We start from the raw sequence: 22,716 nt of genomic DNA, 5'->3' as shown, positions 1-22,716 counted from the left end.
GTCTCCCTGTACCCGCTGTGCGTCTCCCTGTACCCTCTGTGCGTCTCCCTGTACCCGCTGTGCGTCTCCCTGTACCTGCTGTGCGTCTCCCTGTACCCTCTGTGCGTCTCCCTGTGCCTGCTGTGCGTCTCCCTGTACCCGCTGTGCAGTCTCCCTGTACCCTCTGTGCGTCTCCCTGTACCCTCTGTGCATCTCTCTGTACCCGCTGTGCGTCTCCCTGTACCCTGTGCGTCTCCCTGTACCCTCGTGTGCGTCTCCCTGTACCCTCTGTGCGTCTCCCTGTACCCTCTGTGTGTCTCCCTGTACCCTCTGTGCGTCTCCCTGTACCTGCTGTGCGTCTCCCTGTACCCTCTGTGCGTCTCCCTGTGCCTGCTGTGCGTCTCCCTGTACCCGCTGTGCATCTCTCTGTACTCGCTGTGCGTCTCCCTGTACCCGCTGTGCGTCTCCCTGTACCTACTGTGCGTCTCCCTGTGCCCCCTGTGCCGTCTCCCTGTATCCGCTGTACTGTCTCACTGCCTGAAACATAGTTAAAGAAAAGAAGACTCTGTCTGGTCTTTATGAGCTATATGGTATTAATTGTCTCATCCTTAAATATCCTCCGACTAAAATTGTTTAAAATGTTGGTTAATAGCTTGTTCATGAAAGTATAAAACAGCAGTTGTCAGGTTATATTTTGTTCCTGAAAGAAAAACAACCATATTAGGTAAATTAATGAGGCTAGTTATTAGCCCCTAATACCTAAAACACAGAGGCGGGGTATTTCAAGACTGGCCACCTCAGCATGAATTCAGGCTCTTTCCATAACATTTCCTTCATTTACAGTAAACTGATGTACTTAGAACCATCTTTCTTAATATCTTATGACAGCTGTTGAGTCACAGATGTGACATCTATAGAACAAGTTAAAGGTGACTTTAAGTGGTTCTTCCTATATAGTGCACTTAGATGAAGGATCATTTTTTAAAAAGCACCTTATCTTCAACCCAACAAGATAAAATACATACCTACAGAGCCCCCCACCCAGACCAGTGGTTCTCAACCTGTGGGTCGTGACCCCTTCGGGATTGCATATCAGATATCCTACACATCAAATTTTTACATTACGATTTATTACAGTAGCAAAATTACAGTTATGAAGTAGCAATGAAATAATTTTATGGTTGGGAGGTCCACCAAAGCATGAGGAGCCGTATTAAAGTGTTGCAACATCAGGTAGGTTGAGAACCAATGCCATAGAGGTTATCATGTACTGACATCTAACTTAATCACAAATCACCATGATGAGTGTAGATTAAAGATTTATTCTTATATTTTTGGTTGTGAGCCTAGCCTTTAATGGCTGAGCCATCTCTCCAGCCCTAAAGATTTATTCTTTAGGTATAGGCAGAGGCTAGCCTCTGTGAGCTGATTTATGATCATATTGATTGTAATGAGTGTCAGTTAATTACTGTCTGAATAGCCAACAAAAATGACAAAATTAACATTTAAAAATTTAAAGGAAAATGGTAAAACTGTGTCCACATTCTCACAAAACTTATGCATCTTCTCTTATCAAATTATGTATCTCTCCTTCCACATCATTCCCTCCCTCCCCACCAAATCATCTTCCAATATACATTTTGTTGTGAGTGTGAGGGCTTTCAAAATTAATATTCTCTTGCTTATTTCCCACATAATCATCAACTTGTTGTCATTACTAATCAACTTCATAGGACATAGCATTCAGTGAATGAAAGTGTCACTATATTTAATACACTTAACTATTTAATATTGTTACAAACTTGAAAATCAACATTGCTTAAGTATATAATATTATTTTCTTTGCTGAAATAAATATGAATGTATATTTAGCCATTTTTGTAGTATTTAGTTCCTAAGTATACTTTTGGTATTTTGAAGAATTGCAGGTATTTCTGAACAGTAAACATTCCTGTGCAGGAAAATGTATGACTTAGTGAATATGCTGAAAACCATCTACATGTTTTCTCTTACCCAACACTTTCCAAAGTTCTGCCGATTTTGTCTTTAATCCCTATTTAGTTGATAAAATCCAGCTGTGAGTGTAATTCAAGTGTCTAATGGGAAGGATTACTGAGATTTAAAGGCAAACATTACCTTGAATTGACAAGTTGAGTTCACAACAGCCTAGAAATCATTTAATGAGGAATGGTTAATACCTTATTTTATGAAGAGAAAAGATCAGATCTTCACAGTTTTAAAAGTTCACAACTACTTGTTATTTTGAAAAATCAACTCTCTCTCTCCCTCCCTCTTCTTTTTCTAGAGTCTAAATGGTAACTTTTTTTCTGTAGTTTCATACAAGTATACAAATGTATTTTATCAAATCCATTCCCCGTGCCCTCCCCTACCACCCTTCCCATAAATCACTGAGTCTAGTTAGGGCTGCTAGTATGCACATGTGTTCTGGGAAAGATTTATAGAACCAGGCCCAAGCTTCCTCCTGTGGAGTGAGCCTTAAAAATCCAATTAGAAAGCTGTTGGCTACCCCCATAACACTTATGCCTCTATTACACAAATAGGTATGTATTGCCAGGCTGATCATTGTTGTATCTCACAAAGTAGCTAGGTAAGATGGCTGATGACTTTTCTCCCTTAGCAGCTTGTAAAAAGGCAGAAGAGCTAGTTCAGAAGGTAAAGTATTTGCTACATAAGCAAAAAGAAGTTTGAATCTCCTATACCCATATAAATGCTAGGTGGTCATGGAGCTCTGTCTATAATAACATCCTGTGGGAGGCAGATCAGGGAATCAACAAGCTGGTGAGACAGACAGCTAAACAGTGAGCTCTGGGTTCAGTGAAGATCCTTCCTGGACCTCAAAGGTGAAGAGTGAAGAAGGAAACAATTAACATTAACCTCACACTTCTACACACATGCACTTATAAACCCCCACCCGGACACTCACACATATGAACATGTATATATACATGCATGAAAAACACATAGATATACATATGGAGGGTGCTATTTGTCTTCTGTGTTTAAACTATTCTCAGAAGGCAACATCTGAAGAGAAATTTGACTATGAAGCTGTGTTTCCATTGTGTTCATGAGATTATGTCAGGACTGGATTCCAGGCATACAGAGGTAATCAGACCCTGGCAGGGGGAAATTAATCAAAAGTTCTCTTTTTCAAGTAAAATAAGTTGAAAATGTCTCTTTAGGAATTATATATGTATACACTAAGAAGAAAGAGAAAGGGTAGAGCCAGGGAGATGGAGAGGGAAGATAATATGGGCAAACTAGAGAGGAATTATACCATTTATTCCTGTGATTTCCACATCTAGTAGTAATGCGATAAACCATGTCCCAAGTTTCACATAGCAGGAATTTTCAGAAGTTGGAAATCTGTAGCTATGGAAAAAGAAAACTGGTTTGAGAAAAAGAGACTCTCTGACTGGTGATGTGTCACTGGCTCCAGGCAACTGATGGATCAGTGGCCCTCACTTCTGACACAAATTCCTGCTCTCGACTGACCTATGTTCTCCTCAGAGTTGTGTGTTGGAGCCTGGCCTCAAGTGTGATGGTATTTGGGAAGACAGGCATTAAGAGGCAATTAAAATTAAATAGAAGTCAGGTTGTGTTTCTCATCCTATGGGGTTGATGGCCTTGTGGTAAGATGAAGGTACAGAGGTTTATTTTTCTCAGTGTCTCTGTGCACAAACAGAGAAGATGCCAGAGGAAGGCTTAAGAGACATTCGTGGCCATTTGCAAGCCAGAGAGAGCCCTCTCCAGGAACCAAACTGCCTAGGAGTAGTACAGGACACAGCAGCGTACACTGTCAAACTCCCCACTGTTTCAGGGGCTCACTGCGTGGTACTTTGTCATGACAGCCCTAGAGTACTGGACAGCATCTGTGACTTAGGCTGTGAAGTCCCCTAGTCTTTACCTATGAAGATGTATTTCAAGCTGTGTTGTCTGGTTTGGAATGACAGCAAAGGAAAGCTGCCCTAAACCAGCCCAATTCCCATCTTCACAGACTAAAATTCATCATCGTTGCCTATCTGCAGTACTTTCTCATTGGGACCGCCAGCTCACAAAAAACAACATGGAGACTTATTATTCATTATTAAAGCTCAGCCTTCGTTTAGGTTTGTCCCACTAGCTCTTCTTATAAGTTAAATTAACCCGCATTAAATTTTTTTTTTTTTTTTTTTTTTATTAATCTATGTTCTACCACGTGGCTTTTTACCTCTCTTCCGTCCTGTGTCTGACTCATGGTGTCCCTCATGCGCCTTGATTACCTTCTTCCTCTCTCTGCCTGGAAGTCATGCCTATTTCTCTGGCCTAGGTATTGGCCATTCAGCTTTTTATTACACCATTCACAGCAACACCTCTTCACAGTGTTCAATTATCCCACAACGCCTATCTTAAGCAGTAAAGGTATTATGTTTTGTTTTGTTTTATACCCACCAACATAAATTTCATCCATAACATTGTATGTTCAAGTTTCAAAAAAGGTCCTATAACTTGGTTTGGAATATAGTTCCACTAGAAGACTATGATGGCCTTTTTGTGATCTTTCCTTCTCTCTATAGATTTTTATTTGGCACTCTCACTAAAACAAATCCACTAATTTGAAAACATATCTATAAGAATACTTAACATTTCCCTACACCGTTATATTCAAGGAGAATTTTGACAATTCATTTTCTTATTTTGAACCAGGATTTGTTTCCTGTATAAAACAGTGATGAGATGAGATTTTTTTTCCCCCTTAACATGAGCACAAGACACAAATGAGAAAATCAAAGTGATGCTAAGGGCGTATTTGCATCACCACTGTTATTTAATGACAAGCTGTGGCTCTAGCACCTCATGGTAAAGAAGAGCATCTCCAGGACTCCATCTAAATAAACTTGACTCAAATACAGTAAGGTTAAGCCAGACAATGCAAAAGCGGATAATGGATAGGTGCTCGCAGGACGCTCAAACGGAGTAGCCTTTGAGTAGTCTTCCCTTTAGCTGATTCTTTTTTTTTTTTGAGACAGGGTTTCTCTGTGTAGCTTTTCGCCTTTCCTGGAACTCGCTTTGGAGACCAGGCTGGCCTTGAACTCACAGAGATCCACCTGCCTCTACCTCCCGAGTGCTGGGATTAAAGGCATGCGCCACCACCGCCTGGCTTAGCTGATTCTTTAATGTGTGAATTTATGGTTTCTGCTTCCACCAAAGTTTAGGGAAATATGATACATGGCACATTTCAAGTCTTTCAAAAACATTCTTTTTGTCTGGCTTAGTCTTGTCTATTTATTCAGGTTTTATCATCGGGCAAACTTCTACACCATTTCCATGTGGAAGAGGTAAATTCCCAGACTTCCTTTCTTTCTTTTATTAATGTGGTTAGTTTAGAACTGGACTGAAACTTGATTTTCTGTCTGTCTGTGGACAGAGTAATGGGAAATATTTTTCATCAATAAATATAGTTGCTAATAAAGCATAGAGTTTAAATTAGAAGAATAAAACATTTCTGCAATCAAATGATAACAATAGTCACTGTATAATTTATGTAATTTAATAAATTTTACTTCTAGGATTAGCATAGTGGAGAGAGCAGGCTTTATCCTGTTGTAACAGATAGAGTTAAGATAATGCTTCAAGAGAAATAAATAGAGATGTAAATGATGTATTTGTTAGTTTTATATTTTCCTGTTAAAATTTGGTGCCTGTTCCGGACATCTCAGTTCTTCTAAGAGTGCTGCAGGCAAATGTAATTCAGGATCCCTTCAGCTTCCGTCACTTAGTCATCTAGGCATTGATATTGGGAAGTAAATGATGTGACGCAAACATCAGTTCAAGTTCCTTAGTTGCACGGCTTTATTGTCAAGATATAGTAAACCAGCAGGTCGGCAATCTCTCCAAAAACATTAAATCGTTACAACAGTGCACAATGTTTTACAGTTATTTACCTTTGTGCTTCTAATACCATTTTTTGAAATGGATGTTTAATCTATATCTTATAACCAGAGTCCTATCTTAGCTTAATTTAAATTTTATGTCATAGACAAGCCTGATGCTCACATCTTGCTTACAGCAGTGACCCTGTGCACTAGGAATGTGGCTCCCAGGGAAGTTAGCAAGGAGATAAATGAGGCCCTGTGTGGCCTCACTAGTCTGTGGTATGTGGTAAACGTGCCGCTTCTCAGCCATGCTCTCCCCTAGAGAATCACCCAAAGGTTTGCATTCCCACAATGTATTTTTTTCAGAAAATACTCTCTTCCTGAGAGTACAAATCTGGTTTGCAGGCTTCTTCCTGAGACTGAGTCGTTCCTCCACTAGGGAATGTGACTTGATAGTTTCATGAAAAAATACTTTTAACAACAATTCATTTCCAGCACATAGTTATTATGGATGCTTTAGAATTTTCAGTTGAGAATACTGTTTACATGAAGTTAATTTCAAAACATGGAAAAGACTGGTCAGGGAAGTCTGTCTCCAACAACAGCAGCAGCAGCAACAGAAAACAAAAATAAAAAACCCCAAACCCTGAAAATACAGAAAAACAAATGAAACAACTACGAGACTAGCTATATAACTTGTCTCTCCACACAGTGTAGTTTTATACTGTTTTTTCCTTTCCTCATTTTCCTTGGCATTAGTGTGCTGCTAGCTCACCCAAATCGAGACACAGCAAATCAAAAGCCATGTGGCTTAAGAAAAGAGACTGCCGTGGTTTCGTGGGCATTACCCTTGGGTTCAGCCAAACTGTGTGGGTAGAAGTAAGCACCGTGAAGAGGAAGCAGCATTAGCTGCTGCTGTTGAGAGAAAATTACATGAATGCAGAAGATGTTTTTTTCAGACCATTCCCACTTCTCTAGTGGTGAGGCTTGTTTCTCATGCCTTTCATTGGTAGACCATAAATAAAGAATCAGCCAAAGTAAAATTTCCACCCTTTTAGACATAGGAAAGTACTCACTAGCTTATATATTCATCATAAAACTTGTTTGTTTGTTTGAGCAGGGTCTTACTATGTAATCTGGCTATTCTGGAACTCACTTTGTAGACTAGGCTGGCCATTAGAGATCTGCCTGCTTCTGCTTCCTGGGATTAAAAACATGTTTCACTATGTCCATAAAACTTTTTTAAAAAGATCAATAATGTGTGAAAAATAAATAAAGGAAGCTCAAACTTACTAGCAGCAAATTTATAATATATGTGCAAAAAAAAAAAAACCACCTTTTTTTTTTTTTTTTTTTGAGACAAGATTTCTTTGTGTAACAGTCCTGGCTGTCCTGGAACTTTCTTTGTAGACCACGCTGGCCTCAAACTCACAGAGATCTGCCTGCCTCTGCCTCCTGAGTGCTGGGATTAAAGGCATGCACTGCCATGCCTGGCTCATGTGCAAAATTGATGCATGAGATTTTTAGATAATTTACAGATGACAAAGTAATATGTGCACTGCAGAAAGTTGAACTAGAGCAATGTGTGTCTACTAGTTGTATCACGCCTTGTCATGAATAATGTATAAGTGCCCTTGAAATTTCCCCTCCCACTTCCATGCTGATCCCTTAGTCTTGTGTGGAAGGGTCATGATGCAGCTATCTCATTTAGAGGTAGCTAATATTTTATGGCCTCTTATTATCTGTACCAGTTATGGGCGCCTCTACCAATCATCATCTGCAAAAAGAAGCTTCTCTGACAAGGGCTTCCCTTGTTTGTTAATCCTTCTGCTTTCAGACTACATTGTTATTTTCTCTTCATTTGTTCGGCTTAGTTTATTTAACATGATGGTTTTCCCTTGTATCCATTTTCTTGGGACTGCCTTGATTTTATTCTCCTTTGTGGATGGATAAAACTCCATTATGCATATGTGACATTGTTTCTTTATCTGCTCAAATGACAAAGGCACCCACATATATCACAAAGTGTGAGGCTTCCAACCTTGCTATTTTGTGTGATTGTTTTAGCTGTGGTAAATAGCTAGAGTCTCTACATGAATTTTAGGATTTCCCTGTCAGTTTTGACAAAACGAAATCTTTCTGGGGATTGTGTAGAAGTTACATGGAATATGTAGACCACATTGAAGAATATTGCCATCTTAATATCTTTTGTTCTGGGAAAGATGGGTATATTTTTTAACCAATTTAGGTCATTATATATATATTACTAGATTAAATATATACCCCAGTATAACAACTAAGACACCTGCAGGTCTCCCTCCTCATTTAACTCTGCTGTATGGTGAAATCAATACAGTTGGGAGGATGTAGATAATACAGAGGAATATGAACACTCAAAAGAATTTCAATCCTCCTATGTTTTCAGAATCCCTTATTCTGTATTACAATCAGGGAGGTTGGTTCTTGAGTAGTTCTCAAATAACATTTTGAAAGAAAATTTCTTCAATGAAACACAGCATTTAAAAATTCATAAACAATACATATCGTATTTACATATGCAGTGCATAAAAGTGTATGCACATGCAACAGCATATACAAGTTCTAGATGAAAACATACTGATTTGTTCCAGTGGTAGTTTATTTCTGGAGAGGAACAGTCAATGGGATGAAGAAGGAAGAGGTTAGGGTTCTACTTGCAATTTTTTTCTATAAGAGTGTTTCCATGTATTTCTGTCATAATTTTCAGTATGTATAATAGTAAATATAGCTGTGGCTTCAGTGAGATATTTTTGTCAACATCTGTTACAACAAAACTAAATAACACTGAACTTGAGATCAGGGGTGATGTTGAGCAGCTGGTTGAAGTTGAGGTCACAGTGAGGAACATTGGTCAACATTAGGTCATTAAAAATATTTCTGGGGGCTGGACAGATGGCTCAGCAATTAACAGCACTGCTGTTCTCCCAGAGGACTGGGGTTTAAGTCCCAGCATCCACATGGCAGCTCACAACTGTCTGTAGCTCTAGTTCCAGTGGATTCAACATCCTCACACAGACGTATGTGCAGACGAAACACCAATGCATATAAATAAAAACAAATAAATAGTTTAAAATGTTGCCGAATGGACAGTATCTTCCACTTGTAATCAGGTGCAGACTACTACTGGCCCACTGTTTAATGAGGGTGGGGCTGTAGAACAGTAGGCGGTGGTGGAGGACCAGGGAGTGGGTGAAGATTCACTGGAAAATACTGAAATTGATTTACTAGTATAGTTAGCATGGCCAGACTATGTTGGAAATGAAATACATGATCACTATTTATAGAGGACTTTAGAATCAGAGTAATAAAGAAGTTGATAATAGTTAAAATTAATACTGCTTCAAAAATTCCATTGAGACCGGACATGGTGGTACATGCCTTTAAGCCCAGCACTCAGCTACAGAGGCAGGAAGATCTCTGTGAGTCTGGGGCCAGCCTGTTACATATTGAGTTCCAGGCCATTCAGGGTTACATAGTGAGACCCTGTCTCAAAATGAACACACAAACAAAACTCCAAAACCTCCCACAACACTGAGTACAAATATATGTAAGGGTCCAAAAACTTGCAGAGGGAAGATTGGTCACCCAATGTAACCAATTTTTTTTGTAGTTTGTTTTTATATATTGTATATTGTAAAATTACTTTTACTTTCTGAGTAATTATATAATTACATAATTTCTCCCTTTCCATTTCTCCCTTCAAACCCTTGCATATACTGGTGCCCCCCTGACTCTTTCGAAGTCATGATTTCTTTTTTTCATTAGTTGTTACATGCATAAATGTACATGTATATACATGTAAAACCCTCAATATTACCTACTCAGTCTGTATAATGTGACTTGCATGTATGTTTTCAAGGCTGACCATTTGGTGTTGGATAGCTAGTTGGTGTGTTCTCCCCTTGGGAAGACTGTCTCCTGCTCTCAGCAGTCCTTAGTTGCCTGCAGTTCTTTGTACAGAGTGGAAGCCTCCTGGGTTTCCCCCGCTCTGTCCACTTTAGCATCTTTATTGTTGTTGCCCTTTTTACCTTATGTTTAGGCAGTCCTGATGGGGAGACTTGATGGGTGTAGCTTCTGACATTTCTAGGATACACAGTCTCACAGCAAACTCCCCGAGCTTCTGGCTCTTATGATCCACAATGATCCCCGGTGCCTTAGGTTCAGGAACTGTACTGTAGATGTATCTATGGGGCCTGGGCTCCACAACGCTGTATTTCCATTGGTTGTAGCTTTCTGTAATGGTCTATTACAAAGAGAAGTTTCCTTGCTGAGTGATGACTGCACTTAACTGTGGGTATAAAAACAAATATTTATCAGTAGTTAGAGATTATGTGGTTTAGTAAAATGCTAGTTTTCTGTTCCACTCCAAGATTTAAGACCTTACTTGCCCTGGGTAGTTGACTAGATTTCCTATACTAAACATAATTTCCCTCTTGTTGAGTAGGTCTTAAGTCCAATTAGAGAGCTGTTGGTTATCATCAAGTTTGTGTGCCATTACTGCCCACTTCAGGTTACTGGGCCATGCTGGGTATTATGTGGTTCACAGGCAACACAGCTGGCTTGGACTGTTGGTTGCTCTACTCCTTTGGAGCGGTTCCTGGAGGAGGCTTTCAGGTCAGCTCCAGCTCAGGGGCCCCTGGACCTTGTGTCTGAAGTGGAAGATGTCTTCAAGAATACAGACTTAAAATCCTTGCCTCTAGAAACCTGTTTAGAAATAATTTATAACAAAGCTCTAGTATTATCTTGCATCAAATTTAGCACTCAGCAGCCAGATCCTGTGAAACTGCTGTCCTTTTTGTTAAGACAATTTCTACTTTTCCCCTAGTGAGTCCCGTTTGAAGCCAGAGAAGAAAGGATTAGAATTTTGAGTGTTAACTGCCTGCCTTCCAGCTTCTCACCAACTCTGTTAGATGTGTCAGTAAACTAAAACGTGTTTGTTAAAAGAAAATAAAAAGCATTATCACTCGGTTGGATTTCAGATAAATTGTTTATTTTTAACTAATGACACTGAATTATATACATAATTTTTTTCTTTTCATAACCATGAAGTTCAAATTATTTAACAATAATCCCTATATGTTATTGGATGCTTAGCTCATCAAAATTATTTTTAATTTTCTATTTTAGGAGTATTTTAGGTATTGCTTGGTGTAGTGTATTGTATAATCCCTTTCTCTTATCTGGAGGCAATAATCTCATCCTTCTTTCTTTTAAATTTTATTTTATATAAAAGATTTTTCTAGTTGTGTTATATATCAGCCATGGATTCCCCTGTCCTCCCTCCTCCCACCCCCAACTCATCCTTCTGGGGACTATATTTATCCTCTACACCAACAAACACACACTTTCATTTTAAGACTGGCCATGTTTGTTTGGGGATGTAAAGATGACTCAGTGGTTAAGAGCCATTGATGTTCTTTCAGAGGATCAGAGTTTGGTTCTCAGCACCCATATCAGGTTGCTTACAACCATCTGTAACTCCAGCTCCAAGAGATCCAACACCCTCTTCCTCCATTCTGCTCCTACCCTGCCACTGTAGACACTTATGTCCCCACCAAAAAGGTCAGCCATGTTGTTGCATACTGCCTTTGTGTATCCTAGAGCCCTTCCAGTTGTAGCATCTTTTGAATCAAGTTTTGGAGCCATCAAATCCCTTTGGGTCCCCCGCGGGCTCCATTTTAAAGGTCCTACTCTAAAAGTTTCCACCTCTTACAAACTGGAATTGCCAGGGCTGTTTACTAGCTGTTTGGACCTGGTGCGTAAAGAAAGTAGCCACACTATTTTGATGAAAGAAGCTTACTGGCCCAGAATCCTGGAATGGTGAGGATCATATTCTGTTCTATGTAGGAGGTGGGGTGGGTGGGTGGGAAGGGGAGAGGAGCTGTATTTAGACACAATAAAGCAACTAGAGATACCTAATGGTGCTCAGTTTCTTGGTTCTAGTTGTTTCTGAGATGAACATAAATTGGACCTTCTAGGCCTAGGTAGTTCTACATTTTCTGAACTGTGGCTAATGACATTGACTTAACTCATCTAAGCTGCTAGCTTTGGCTACTTGCAATTAAGCAAAGACTAAATGATGAAATACACGAAATATTTTAAGCTGCAGCTTATAGTAGGATAACTGGATAGATGTAGAGTCTCTACTGAGTTTTTAGCAGGCACTCAACCCAAGCCTGTACTCTGAACCACATAAGACAAAAAGCCTGCTTTAAGTTACATTCAAAATCCAGCTGCATTGGACTTATCATGGAATTTCAGAGTCTCTGAAAGGGGCTGGGCAGTGGTGGCTCACACCTTTAATCCCAGCACTCTGGAGGTAGAGGCAGGTGGATCTCTGAGTTTGAGGCCAGCCTGGGCGGTTACACAGAGAAACTCTATTTGGAACCCCTCCCCCCCAAAAAAAGGCTCTGTAAGTGTTTGAAAAATAAATGAAAACCTAGAAGTTTAGTAGAAATACTCTTTGTAATCACATGTGCATATCAGAATCACATAATGGCATGTGGTATGCTATATGAGTTACAAATATCTAACATGGCTGCTGACTAAAATTCAGAAATGTTCTAGCATTTTCAATGTGTCATGAGAAACAAGATTACATAGTTTGTCAATGATTTTAATGATGCTGCTGGAAGTAAAACAGCACTTATTACTTTACTATTAATGTATTGGGAGGCCATCCATTTCTATTTATTTATTTATTTATTTATTTATCTATTTATTTATTTATTTATATTTTTCTATTTGCCAGTATCCTGATTCGGCACTTCCGGGACTCCAGAATTATGAAAGAAGTCCCTATACCTTAAAAATTAGCAGTCTTAGGCATTCTGTTGTAGAAGTAAAAACTGACTAAGACAATTACGTCTACAGTAAATGCTGGTGTTCGAAGGTATAGCTGTAGAGCATGAGTTTGCTCTTGACTCTCTGAAGCATCCAAGTCCCATGATCTTTGTTTCTTCCCCCTTGACTGCACAGGGGAAGTCTTTTTTTTTTTTTAAGCTACGTGTTTTTCAACTTCTTTTCCTTTTTAGATCTAGATCTTTCAATCAGTCTGTAACAGGAAATGCCACACTTCCTGCAGGAACTCATTTCCTTCAGGGAGCAAAAGCCTTAGCTCATCACTTCTCCCTCAACTGGGGAAAAGTGAACTGAGGCGTTCAAGACAGGGAGTGGCTGGGATGACAGATACTGGTACTGTGCGCAGTTTCTATGTGCTTATCTCACAGAAAACCTGGCTGGGAAATGGGTTATAAGACAAATACCACAAGAAACAAGGAGAGGAAGGGGGAAAGAGTAGTAAAAAAATTGGAAGTTGTTTTAAGAATGTTAGCAAAAAAGCTGGGAAAGTTAAAACACAATTAGACAATTAGCTCGGACTAAGAAAGAAAAGAGCCGAGTGCCACAGCAAGTGCGACCCTTTCAGACTAAAACCATGTTTTTGTCAAGTCATTTTAGTGTGCATTTAAAACACTGCCCCATTCTTCTGCTGTGTCCTCCCCAACCTATATTGAAATCTAGATTACAACCTGAGAGATAGCACCAATCCGTACTAACTAGCACTTCGGCATCTCTCAGCAGTTCCCTTTGTATTTTCAAGGCCAAAAGATGGCCTCCTTCGGACTATGAGTAAATGTACACTGTATGGAGGTGATTGTGCCTTTATACGTTTCAAGCACACATTTTAAAGGTGAACTTTGGAATGTGTTGACAACAGCATGTGAATATGGATTATATGTGATGTGTTAAGTTCACTTTGACGTTTGTGCACCTCCAAGCCTACAGACACATCTGAGCTGTTTATTTAGGAAGTATGTTTTCGTTCTGTATTTCAGAAATGGCTTCCATAATGAAGAAAGAACATGCCTTTTGGGCAGCTGTGTGTCTGTTGCTTAGTGTTGTCCCCAAGCTTCTTAATGCTCTGCCTGAGGAAGCTGATGGATATGCAGAAATCACAGGTAAAGAATTGCAAAGTTGATCTTTCTTTTCTTTTAGTTCATCAAAATTCTTTATTTAGTATAAAATTCATATTTTTCATTGTGCTAGATTTTTTTACTTTTCTATTATTCTGTGTGCATATGTGTTTTGCCTACTTGTGTGTCTATGTATCATGCATATGCAGTGTCCTCAAACACCAGAGGACAGCATTAGATCTCTTGGAATTGGAGTTATAGATAATTGTAAGCCACTCTGGTGTGCTGGGAATCGAACCCCCATCCTCTAGAAGAGCAGCAAGTACTCTTAACTGTGGAGCCATCATTTCAGCCCCCTTATAATTTTTTTTTTTGTTTATAACAAAGTAGTATTTTCTTTAAAACAGTTCTTGTATTAAGTGGGTTAATTTTTAGACTACCCAAAATAAAGTCATTTCAGCAAGAGAGACTTTTGTTTGTTTGTTTTCAAGACAGGGTTTCTCTGTGTAGCCCTGGCTGTCCTGGAACTCACTCTGTAGACCAGGCTGGCCTTGAACTCACAGAGATCCACCTGCCTATGCCTCCTGAGCGCTGGGGTTAAAGGCGTGCACCACCATTGCCCGGCAAGAGAGACATTTTGTGTAAGACAGTAACACCAGAGCAAGCTCTGGAATATTGTAAGAAGTAAAGAGCTGAGGGGGGTTCTTACCAACACGATTTTATCTTTGAGCCAGGAAAAGTCTGAAAAGGAAAAAGAACAGTGACATGAACATTAGCCGTCCTCTCCTTCTTAACAGTATTTTCAGAGTAAGAATGTCTGTAGGAAACTGATGTGGGAAGCTGGTTGAGCTGGACATCAAAGGAACTAGTGTGGAAGTGAGTTTCAACTCCACCAACTGTGTCAAAAATGAAAATATTAATAAGTGAAAAAAGAAAAAAACTGGAGCAGGCATCTTAGAGATTTATATATTTGCCCCAAAGTAACATTTTGTACAAAACAATTGATAGAACTCTAGTTACTCGTAATGGAAAATATGAACAACTTGATACTCCAAATTATATTTTATTTCTGATGTATACACAGAGTTCCATGTATACATTTTCATCTCTAGTGAATTTGTTCAGTGTCTTCCCATTTAGTGAAGGCCAGGGAAATACATCTTCTGAGCTTGAAACTGTAGTTGATGGGAGGGAATAATGGTGGCTGAGAAGAAAAATCTTAAATTCTCTCAGCTTCATAGAGGGTTCTCACTACATAGTCCAGATGGGCCTTACACTCCCGAGTTTTTTTCCTGCCTCAGAGGGCTAGGACTGCAGGTAGGGGTCCTGCCTCTAGCTACGGCTTGATTTTATTGTAGATTTGAAGTTCTTTTGATCAATGACTTTCATAGTCTTATCTAGGTTTGCTTTGTTTCTGCTTGGTTTTTAATTAATTTTACAATACCCAGAGGCACACAGCAAGTGGACCCTTAGATAGTAAGTTACCTGCAGGCCATAGATTCATGAACAATCTCCAGAGGAGTGATATCCTAGCAGTCAGGGCACCCCATGACCTTGAGCACCCCATAGTCTACTGAGACTTTTTTTTGACATCCAAAGACATAGGGAAAGGAACTAAGATTCAGTACAAGATTCTCTTTTCTTTTCTTTTTGTTGGTTTTTCGAGACAGGGTTTCTCTGTGTAGCTTTGAGCCTTTCCTGGAACTCATTTGGTAGCCCAGGATGGCCTCGAACTCACAGAGATCCACCTGGCTCTGCCTCCCGAGTGCTGGGATTAAAGGTGTGTGCCACTACTGCCTGGCCAAGATTTTCATAGGAAAATGATTTCCAACTTTATAAAGTAAATTCTTAGAATGCTATGGAATGGAAATTACATTATTAAATTGAATTGTTTAACCTAAATGCCATATTAGGCATCACAGTCATACAGGCTTGTGATGACAATATTATTCTTATAAAGATTGTGTAATATACCTGCTATAACAGCATGTGAAGGGCAATTCTATCATGAGTTGGTATAAACAGGAGCAACTTAGTTAATTTCTGCAATTTTTTTTGGTTGTAAGATGAAGATAGCACCCACAACCCAAAGTTGTAATCATCAGATAATTTCATAACAAAGTTCTGGGAAATTGTAATTAGTCAGAAAAAATTCCATTTTTAGTGTAACAACATAGACAGCTTTGAAAAAAACAAAACAATTCTTCTGTGGTACACTGTCACCCTCTGTGGCAAAATTATCAAATAGCAGGCTGAACTTGGGCTCTGTTGTTTTCCTGAACACACACACACACACACACACACACACACACACACACACACACATGAAATTTCAGTAAGATTTTATATAAATCATTAGAGAGCAGAAAGACAAAGTCTGTGCCCAGCTCCCTTACACTGTCTAGTTCCCCAGCCCAGAGAGTGGGAGCCAACGACAGTGGATAGGTTCTCCCAGTCAATTAATCTAATCAGTATAGCTCTAATCTAATCTAATCTAATCTAACCATACCCCAGACCTGCTTAGAAGCCATCTCTCAGGTGACTCTTGATTCTGCAAGTTGATGATTAACCCCAACCACCACAGCTGTCTAACTGTAATTTTATTAGTCCTATAAATGGTTGGACTGGGGAGATTGTAATGTGCTTGTCTAGCAAGACCTGAGTTTCATCCCAGAATCTATGTAAAAAATGTTGGGTCTTGATGGTGCATGTTTATAAGCCCAGTAGTGGGAAGCGGGAGAAAGGCAGATTCCTGGAATCCACTGTGCAGAGAGCAAGCCGGCCAGCGTAGCCTACCTTTCGAGTGCCTGGCTAGTGAGAGATAGATAGTAGTTGAAGAAAGACAGTCAGGGTGTATGTGCACCTCTTCACATGAGAATATCTGCACACATATATGCACACAAATAAAAAAGTAGACAAATAAGAAACAGATAAATAAATGACAACATTCAATTTCTTTGTTAGAATGTTAACATTATTAAGACATGGCTAAAAATGATATTTGTTTAATATAGATAACTGTAATAATAAAATACAAAGGGAAGAAGGTAGTGGAAAATAACCTAAATCAAATTTATATGAGTATTTTCTAAAAGTTCACATTTTAAAATTGCAAGGAATTAAAAATGGATTTATTACTAGATTATCATCTATCTACAAGTTTATACTTTGTTTCAAAATATTTTTATATGAAAACATTGAAAACATATGGAAAATAATTTTATAGTTCAGTAGTGTACGGATAGCTTTCAGTTGATCAGAGTACTGCTGCCCTCTAGAGGACTAATTAATTTATGCCATTTAAAGCTTCTAGCACCTTCTTTAAGGATCATTAAAATTATCAAAGACATGGAAGACATATGCACTCTCCTTTCACTGAACTCATAATAATTTATATTTTCTGTTTCAGTTTCCTTATTTAAAACATTGAGAGTGGAAGTTATACATCGGACAAAATGACAGCAAGGGCATTATCACAGGGTTGGTAGAGAATTAAACGTGTGGTATTTTTATTCTTACTGTGTAGGTTCCGAGCGGCCACCGATGAAACTGAAGCATACGTTTTGTGCCATGAAGATGGATGATGGGCCGTGCAAAGCCATGATACGGAGTTATTTTTTCAATATTGCTACTCAACAATGTGAAGAATTTATATACGGGGGATGCCTAGGAAACGAAAACCGATTTGACACCCTGGAAAAGTGTAAGGAAACATGCATAAGAGGTAGGTTTCCAGGAAGCCTGTCGGGTTACTACTGGTCCTAAATGCAGAGTTAGTAATTTTAGAAGAACAGTGCTGTTTCCCAAGAAACCCCATTGCTTACATTTCTAGATTTCCTCGTCAACTGTTGTTTTTGATTTCTTCGTGTCAGTTATCATAAAATTATGACGCCTCATTTATTATCTTAGAATCCCTCCTACAGGGAAAAGGGAAGGAACCCTGAAGTCGACCGCAGAACTTCATAGGTTCAATGAAATGACTGTAGTTAACTTACGTGGGAGCTGGGTTGGCAGGAAAAGAATTGTTTTTCTATAGACTTGGCTGCGCCTTTAAAAACAATGCTCTCCCACACTCTTCTCAGAAGATAATGATCAGAGAGATGAGTGTTAGGCTCCCAAGATATTTATATATTAACACATACAAATTTCTACTGGGTCAGCTTAGCACTTCTAAGTCTATGCCTGACCTAGAAAGGAATCATTCTTATTGGAATTTTAATACAGAAAAAAAAAAAAGGTCAAAATTTCATCCTTGCTGTATACACTTTACCTAACCTGGCTTTGGTGTTGATTTTCACTGCTGTTGGACTATAAAGCACATGATAATGTACTATTAAACTTTACTGGATAATATTACTTTGGAGTCACATCATAATTTTATAACATTTTAACAAGGTTTACAAATTTTATCATTGGTAGTTTTACCCGATGCTAATGCATAGTCGGGGAGCTATGGGCACCAAGATATTACGCATTCTAAAAGCTGCATGGAGTTTTAAAAGGTTTCAACAAAAAGAATTGATATAGTCCAATGGTGGTGGTGGTGGTGGCAGTGGTGGCGGCAGCAGCGGCGACAGCAGCGGCGACAACAGCGGCGACAGCACACGCCTTTAATCCCAGCACTTGGGAGGTAGAGCCAGGCGAACCTCTGTGAGTTAGAGGCCAGCCTGGTCTACAGAGCAAGTTCCAGGACAGGCTCCAAAGCTACAGAGAGAAACCATGTCGTGAAAAAACAAACAAAAAATTGATATATATATTTGAGGGGGTCGATATATTTAGCCTCCCCTAAACATTACTCAATATACTTGTGTAGTGAAACATGACACAACACCCTATTACTATGTATAAGTCTACTTTTTTCATATATCAAACTAATTTTCAAAAAAAGGAAGTGGGAGCTGGAGGTTCAATTCAGTGGTAGAATTTTTTTGCATAGCATTTATAAGGCCCTGTATTTGATAAACACCACCACCACAAGTAATAATAAACAAAAATGACTGGCTATAATCATCTATAAATAAAAGTAAACTTGAGTTACTAAGACATTCTGTAGGAGGATAATATTAATGGGATTATGTAATTGTTCTAGTTTAAGTTCATAATATTACATTATAAATGATGGCCACTAATTTACATACTTTCTTTTATAGATTTTAAAAAGAAGACTGTAAAGACACCATCTGGAGCAGGTGAACTTTCACTTATGTGAAAATTAGTAGCATTTATCTAAGACAGCCGGATATTCAGTTTATATACCTCTCTTGTGGGTCAACTTTGAATTTACATGACATCAGAGATAATGTTTCTTTAAGTGGATACAGCGGAAACTTAGTCACCACAGACACTGTTCAGCAGGGAGGCTCCATGGACCATGAGTTTTGTACACAGCTCTCTAGAGCGTTTGTTCTCAACCTGTGGGTCGTGACTCCCTTCAGGGAGGTAGAACAAATCTTTCACAGGGGCTGCATATCAGACGTCCTGTGCATTAGATATTTACATTATGATTCGTAACAGTAGCAAAATTACAGTTATGAAGTAACAACAAAATAATTTTATGGTTGGGGTCACCACACCATGCAGAGCTGTATTAAAGGGTCACAGCATCAGGAAGGTTGAGAACTGTTGATCCGGAGCTACACAGGCTATTTTAATAACATGCATATACAGATTTAGCTCTTGATTGTCTCATTTTAGTTCCCAATTTTGCTAGGCTCAGCACTGTGTGACTTTAGTACATGTCATTGCATGGTGTATATTCTTGAGTTGTCACCAGTATGGAAAAATGAGTAGAGATAGTTAACGGTATTTGCCTTCATCATTATTTAGTGTGCATATAGCTTTTTTTTTTGAAGAAAGAATTTTTACTAGATCTAACTCTTTTAAAGGACTTATTATAATAATAGTATCATTGGGTTAAGAGAAACAAGCTCCATTTTTTGCCCCACTCTTGCTATGTCATCCATCTTACTATGTAGTCCAAAGATGTGCCAATCACCAGGTTCAACCGGCTTTAAATAAAGGCCTAAAATGGATGTAACCCAATTACCATTGATGATATTTGCATTAAATAGGACAATATCCAAAAAGTCAAGCTGTTTAACCCAAAATAATGAGAAGATAAAGTCATTTAAAGGAAGCAAAGATGCAAAATCCAAGGTGTGCTTAAATTTTACACAGTTTTAATTCTCACCTGTCTGGGAAACAGTTGAATATATCTTTTACTAATTGGAAATATTCAGACCTAACTTATAAGAACTCAATTAAAAATGCATAAAATAGTTGTCATGGCACATGCCTTTGATCCCAGCATTTGGAAGGCAGAGACAGATGAATCTCTAAGGTTGAGGCCAGCTTGGTCTACAGAGCGAGTTCCAGGACAGCCAAGGCTACACAGAGAAATCTTGTCTTGAAAGAACAAAACAAATAAAAGAAAAAAAAAAGGAATAAAATAAACTCAATCACAATTTTTATAACTAATAAAAGTGATTATTTATAATTTTAAAGGTGTATCCCTTCAAATAGTGGATTATCTTGGTAACAAAGTTCAGTACTCCAATTAAGTAAGGTCATAGTTATTGTTAGTATTCAAGAAAACAGTACATTTATAAAATGAATTTTTTCTACAAGTGAAAGAAGATATTTTTTGTGAAAGGAAATGGCATCATCAAAATATTGAGTTCTTTTAAAACATAAAATTAGAGAAATATTAAATGCCAGAAAATTTTTATTATAAAAATAGAATGTAAAAAATATATTTTGGAATTCAAGAAACAATCACTTTAAATATTAAATATGAAAAAGATTAATGCTCTGAACATATGAATGTTAAAAGTGTTTAGTTGCTTCTATTACTCCATAGTAAAAATTCCATCAAATTGAAGTTGATATGCTTCAATGATAGCATTGAAACAGGATTGAAATTGATTTCATTTCTCAGGTTTAATGATAATGACACTATTACAAGATATCAAAAGAAAATCAAAAGATAATGAAGATTTAGGCCACTCTCTCAGAAAGAAAGATTAGTTTTAAGCAATTTCTTGGGGTGTAGGCATGCATTGTACTTCTACGGCTTATGAAAGATGTTGTATAGCTTGCATCAATATTCTTACCCTATTATAACTGAGTACCATTTACCACAACTGTGTTGTTGATTATTTTTCTTCTTTTGTGTGGGTCCACCACCCAGCTCCCAAATAAATGACACAGGAGGCTTATTCCTTTTTTTTTTTTTTTTTAGCTGAGGATCGAACCCAGGGCCTTACGCTTGCTAGGCAAGCGCTCTACCACTGAGCTAAATCCCCAACGAGGCTTATTCTTAATTATAAATGGCCAGCCTTAGTTTGGCTTATTTCTTGCCAGCTTTTCTTAACTTAAATCATCCCATCTATCCTTTGCCTCTGGGCTTTTTCCTTTGCTTCTGTAATCTTACTTTCAGTCTTACTCCGAGGCTGGCCATGTGGCTGGGTGGCTGGCCCCTAGCATCCTCCTCTCCTCTTTTGCTCTTCTTTTCTCCTCCTAGATTTCTCCTTCCATTTATTTTCTCTGCCTGCCAGCCCTGCCTATTTCTGTCTCCTGCCTTGCTATTGGCTGTTCAGTTCTTTATTAGACCATCAGGTATTGCTAGAGTTTTCCTGCCTGGCCCACAGTCTGAACAAATCTCTCTCACCCGCCAGGCCCATAGACGCTCAGAACCAACCAAGTACACACACAGAAACTTATATTGTTTACAAACTGTATGGCTGTGGCAGGCTTCTTGTTATCTACTTCTTCTATCTTAAATTAACCCATTTCGGTTAGTCTATAAGTTGCAACGTGGCTGGTGGCTTACCAGTACCTGACATCTTCCTTGTCATGGCGGTGGCTGGCAGTATCTCTCTACCCAGCCTTCCACTTCCCACAATTCTCCTCCTCCTTGTCCCACCAACCCTGTCCTTCCTGCCTGGCTACTGGCCAATCAGCACTTTATTTATTTTAACCAATCAGAGCAACACATTTGACATACAGAGCTCTTTATTAGACCATCAGGTATTTTAAACAGGCACAGTAACACAGCTTCACAGAGTTAAACAAATGCAACATAAACAAAAGTAATACACCTTAAAATAATATTCTATAACACAAGTTTGTATGCAATTCCAAAAGAATGACGCTTTAAGGAATATGGAGAATTACTTTACTTATAATCCTGTTTTATTTTTTGTTTTAATTTATAGACCTAAGAGTTATTTTATATGTGTGCATTCTCAGTTTTCTCCTAAAATAAACTCATATAATTTGTAGGGGTCTCAGGTAAAAAAAAGCTTCCATATAGAATTTATTGATAATGGTCATTAGCATAAGTTATATTACAATTTTGCTTTTAATGTGCAATATATCTCATTCATTAACTTTTATGCATAAAATTGGTATATGTATTTAAAAGATTTATCTATCTATCTATCTATTTATCTATCTATTTATTATGTATAGAGTGTTCTGCCTGCATGTATGCCTGCACTGCAGGCCATAAGAGGGCACTAGAACACATTATAGATGGTTGTGAGCCACCATGTGGTTTCTGGGAATTAAACTCAGGACCTTTGGAAGAGCATCCAGTGCTCTTAACCTCTGAGCCATCTCTCTAGCCCCCCAAATTTGTATTTTTTAAGATTACTTAAAATTTCATGAAAAGTTATGTCGTAAAATTAATCAAAGTGAGAACTGAATGTATGTCTTTTTCCCCTTAAAATATTAAAATTTACAGAACTGTTTTTCCCATTTCTTATATATGTCACAATTACATATAGTGACACTCATGGTAAAGGACAGGAATACGATAGAAATGATTATACAACACTAGTAATCAAAGAAACACAAATCCAAACTCAAATGAGCTGTCATTTCATTCCTGTTAAATCCACACAGCA

General features: G+C 38.4%; 1 protein-coding gene across 4 annotated transcripts in view; it reads left to right on the top strand.

Annotated features, from left to right (window-relative positions):
• Tfpi (tissue factor pathway inhibitor) overlaps positions 1-22,716 on the top strand; it is a 42,675-nt gene that overhangs the window by 5,725 nt on the left and 14,234 nt on the right. For all 4 annotated transcript variants that reach the window (XM_036183094.1, XM_036183095.1, XM_036183093.1 and 1 more), the window contains exons 3-5: positions 13,730-13,852; positions 17,334-17,531; positions 18,958-18,996. In XM_036183094.1, coding sequence (XP_036038987.1) covers positions 13,732-13,852; positions 17,334-17,531; positions 18,958-18,996 — 358 coding nt within the window. In that variant the 5' untranslated portion in view covers positions 13,730-13,731. The remainder of the gene's footprint in view (positions 1-13,729; positions 13,853-17,333; positions 17,532-18,957; positions 18,997-22,716) is intronic.

Source organism: Onychomys torridus, chromosome 4 (genome assembly GCF_903995425.1).
Source record: "Onychomys torridus chromosome 4, mOncTor1.1, whole genome shotgun sequence".
NCBI classification, from domain to species: domain Eukaryota; kingdom Metazoa; phylum Chordata; class Mammalia; order Rodentia; family Cricetidae; genus Onychomys; species Onychomys torridus.
The sequence above is the reverse complement of the archived record's forward strand: the minus strand, read 5'-3'. Positions and strand labels throughout refer to the sequence as shown.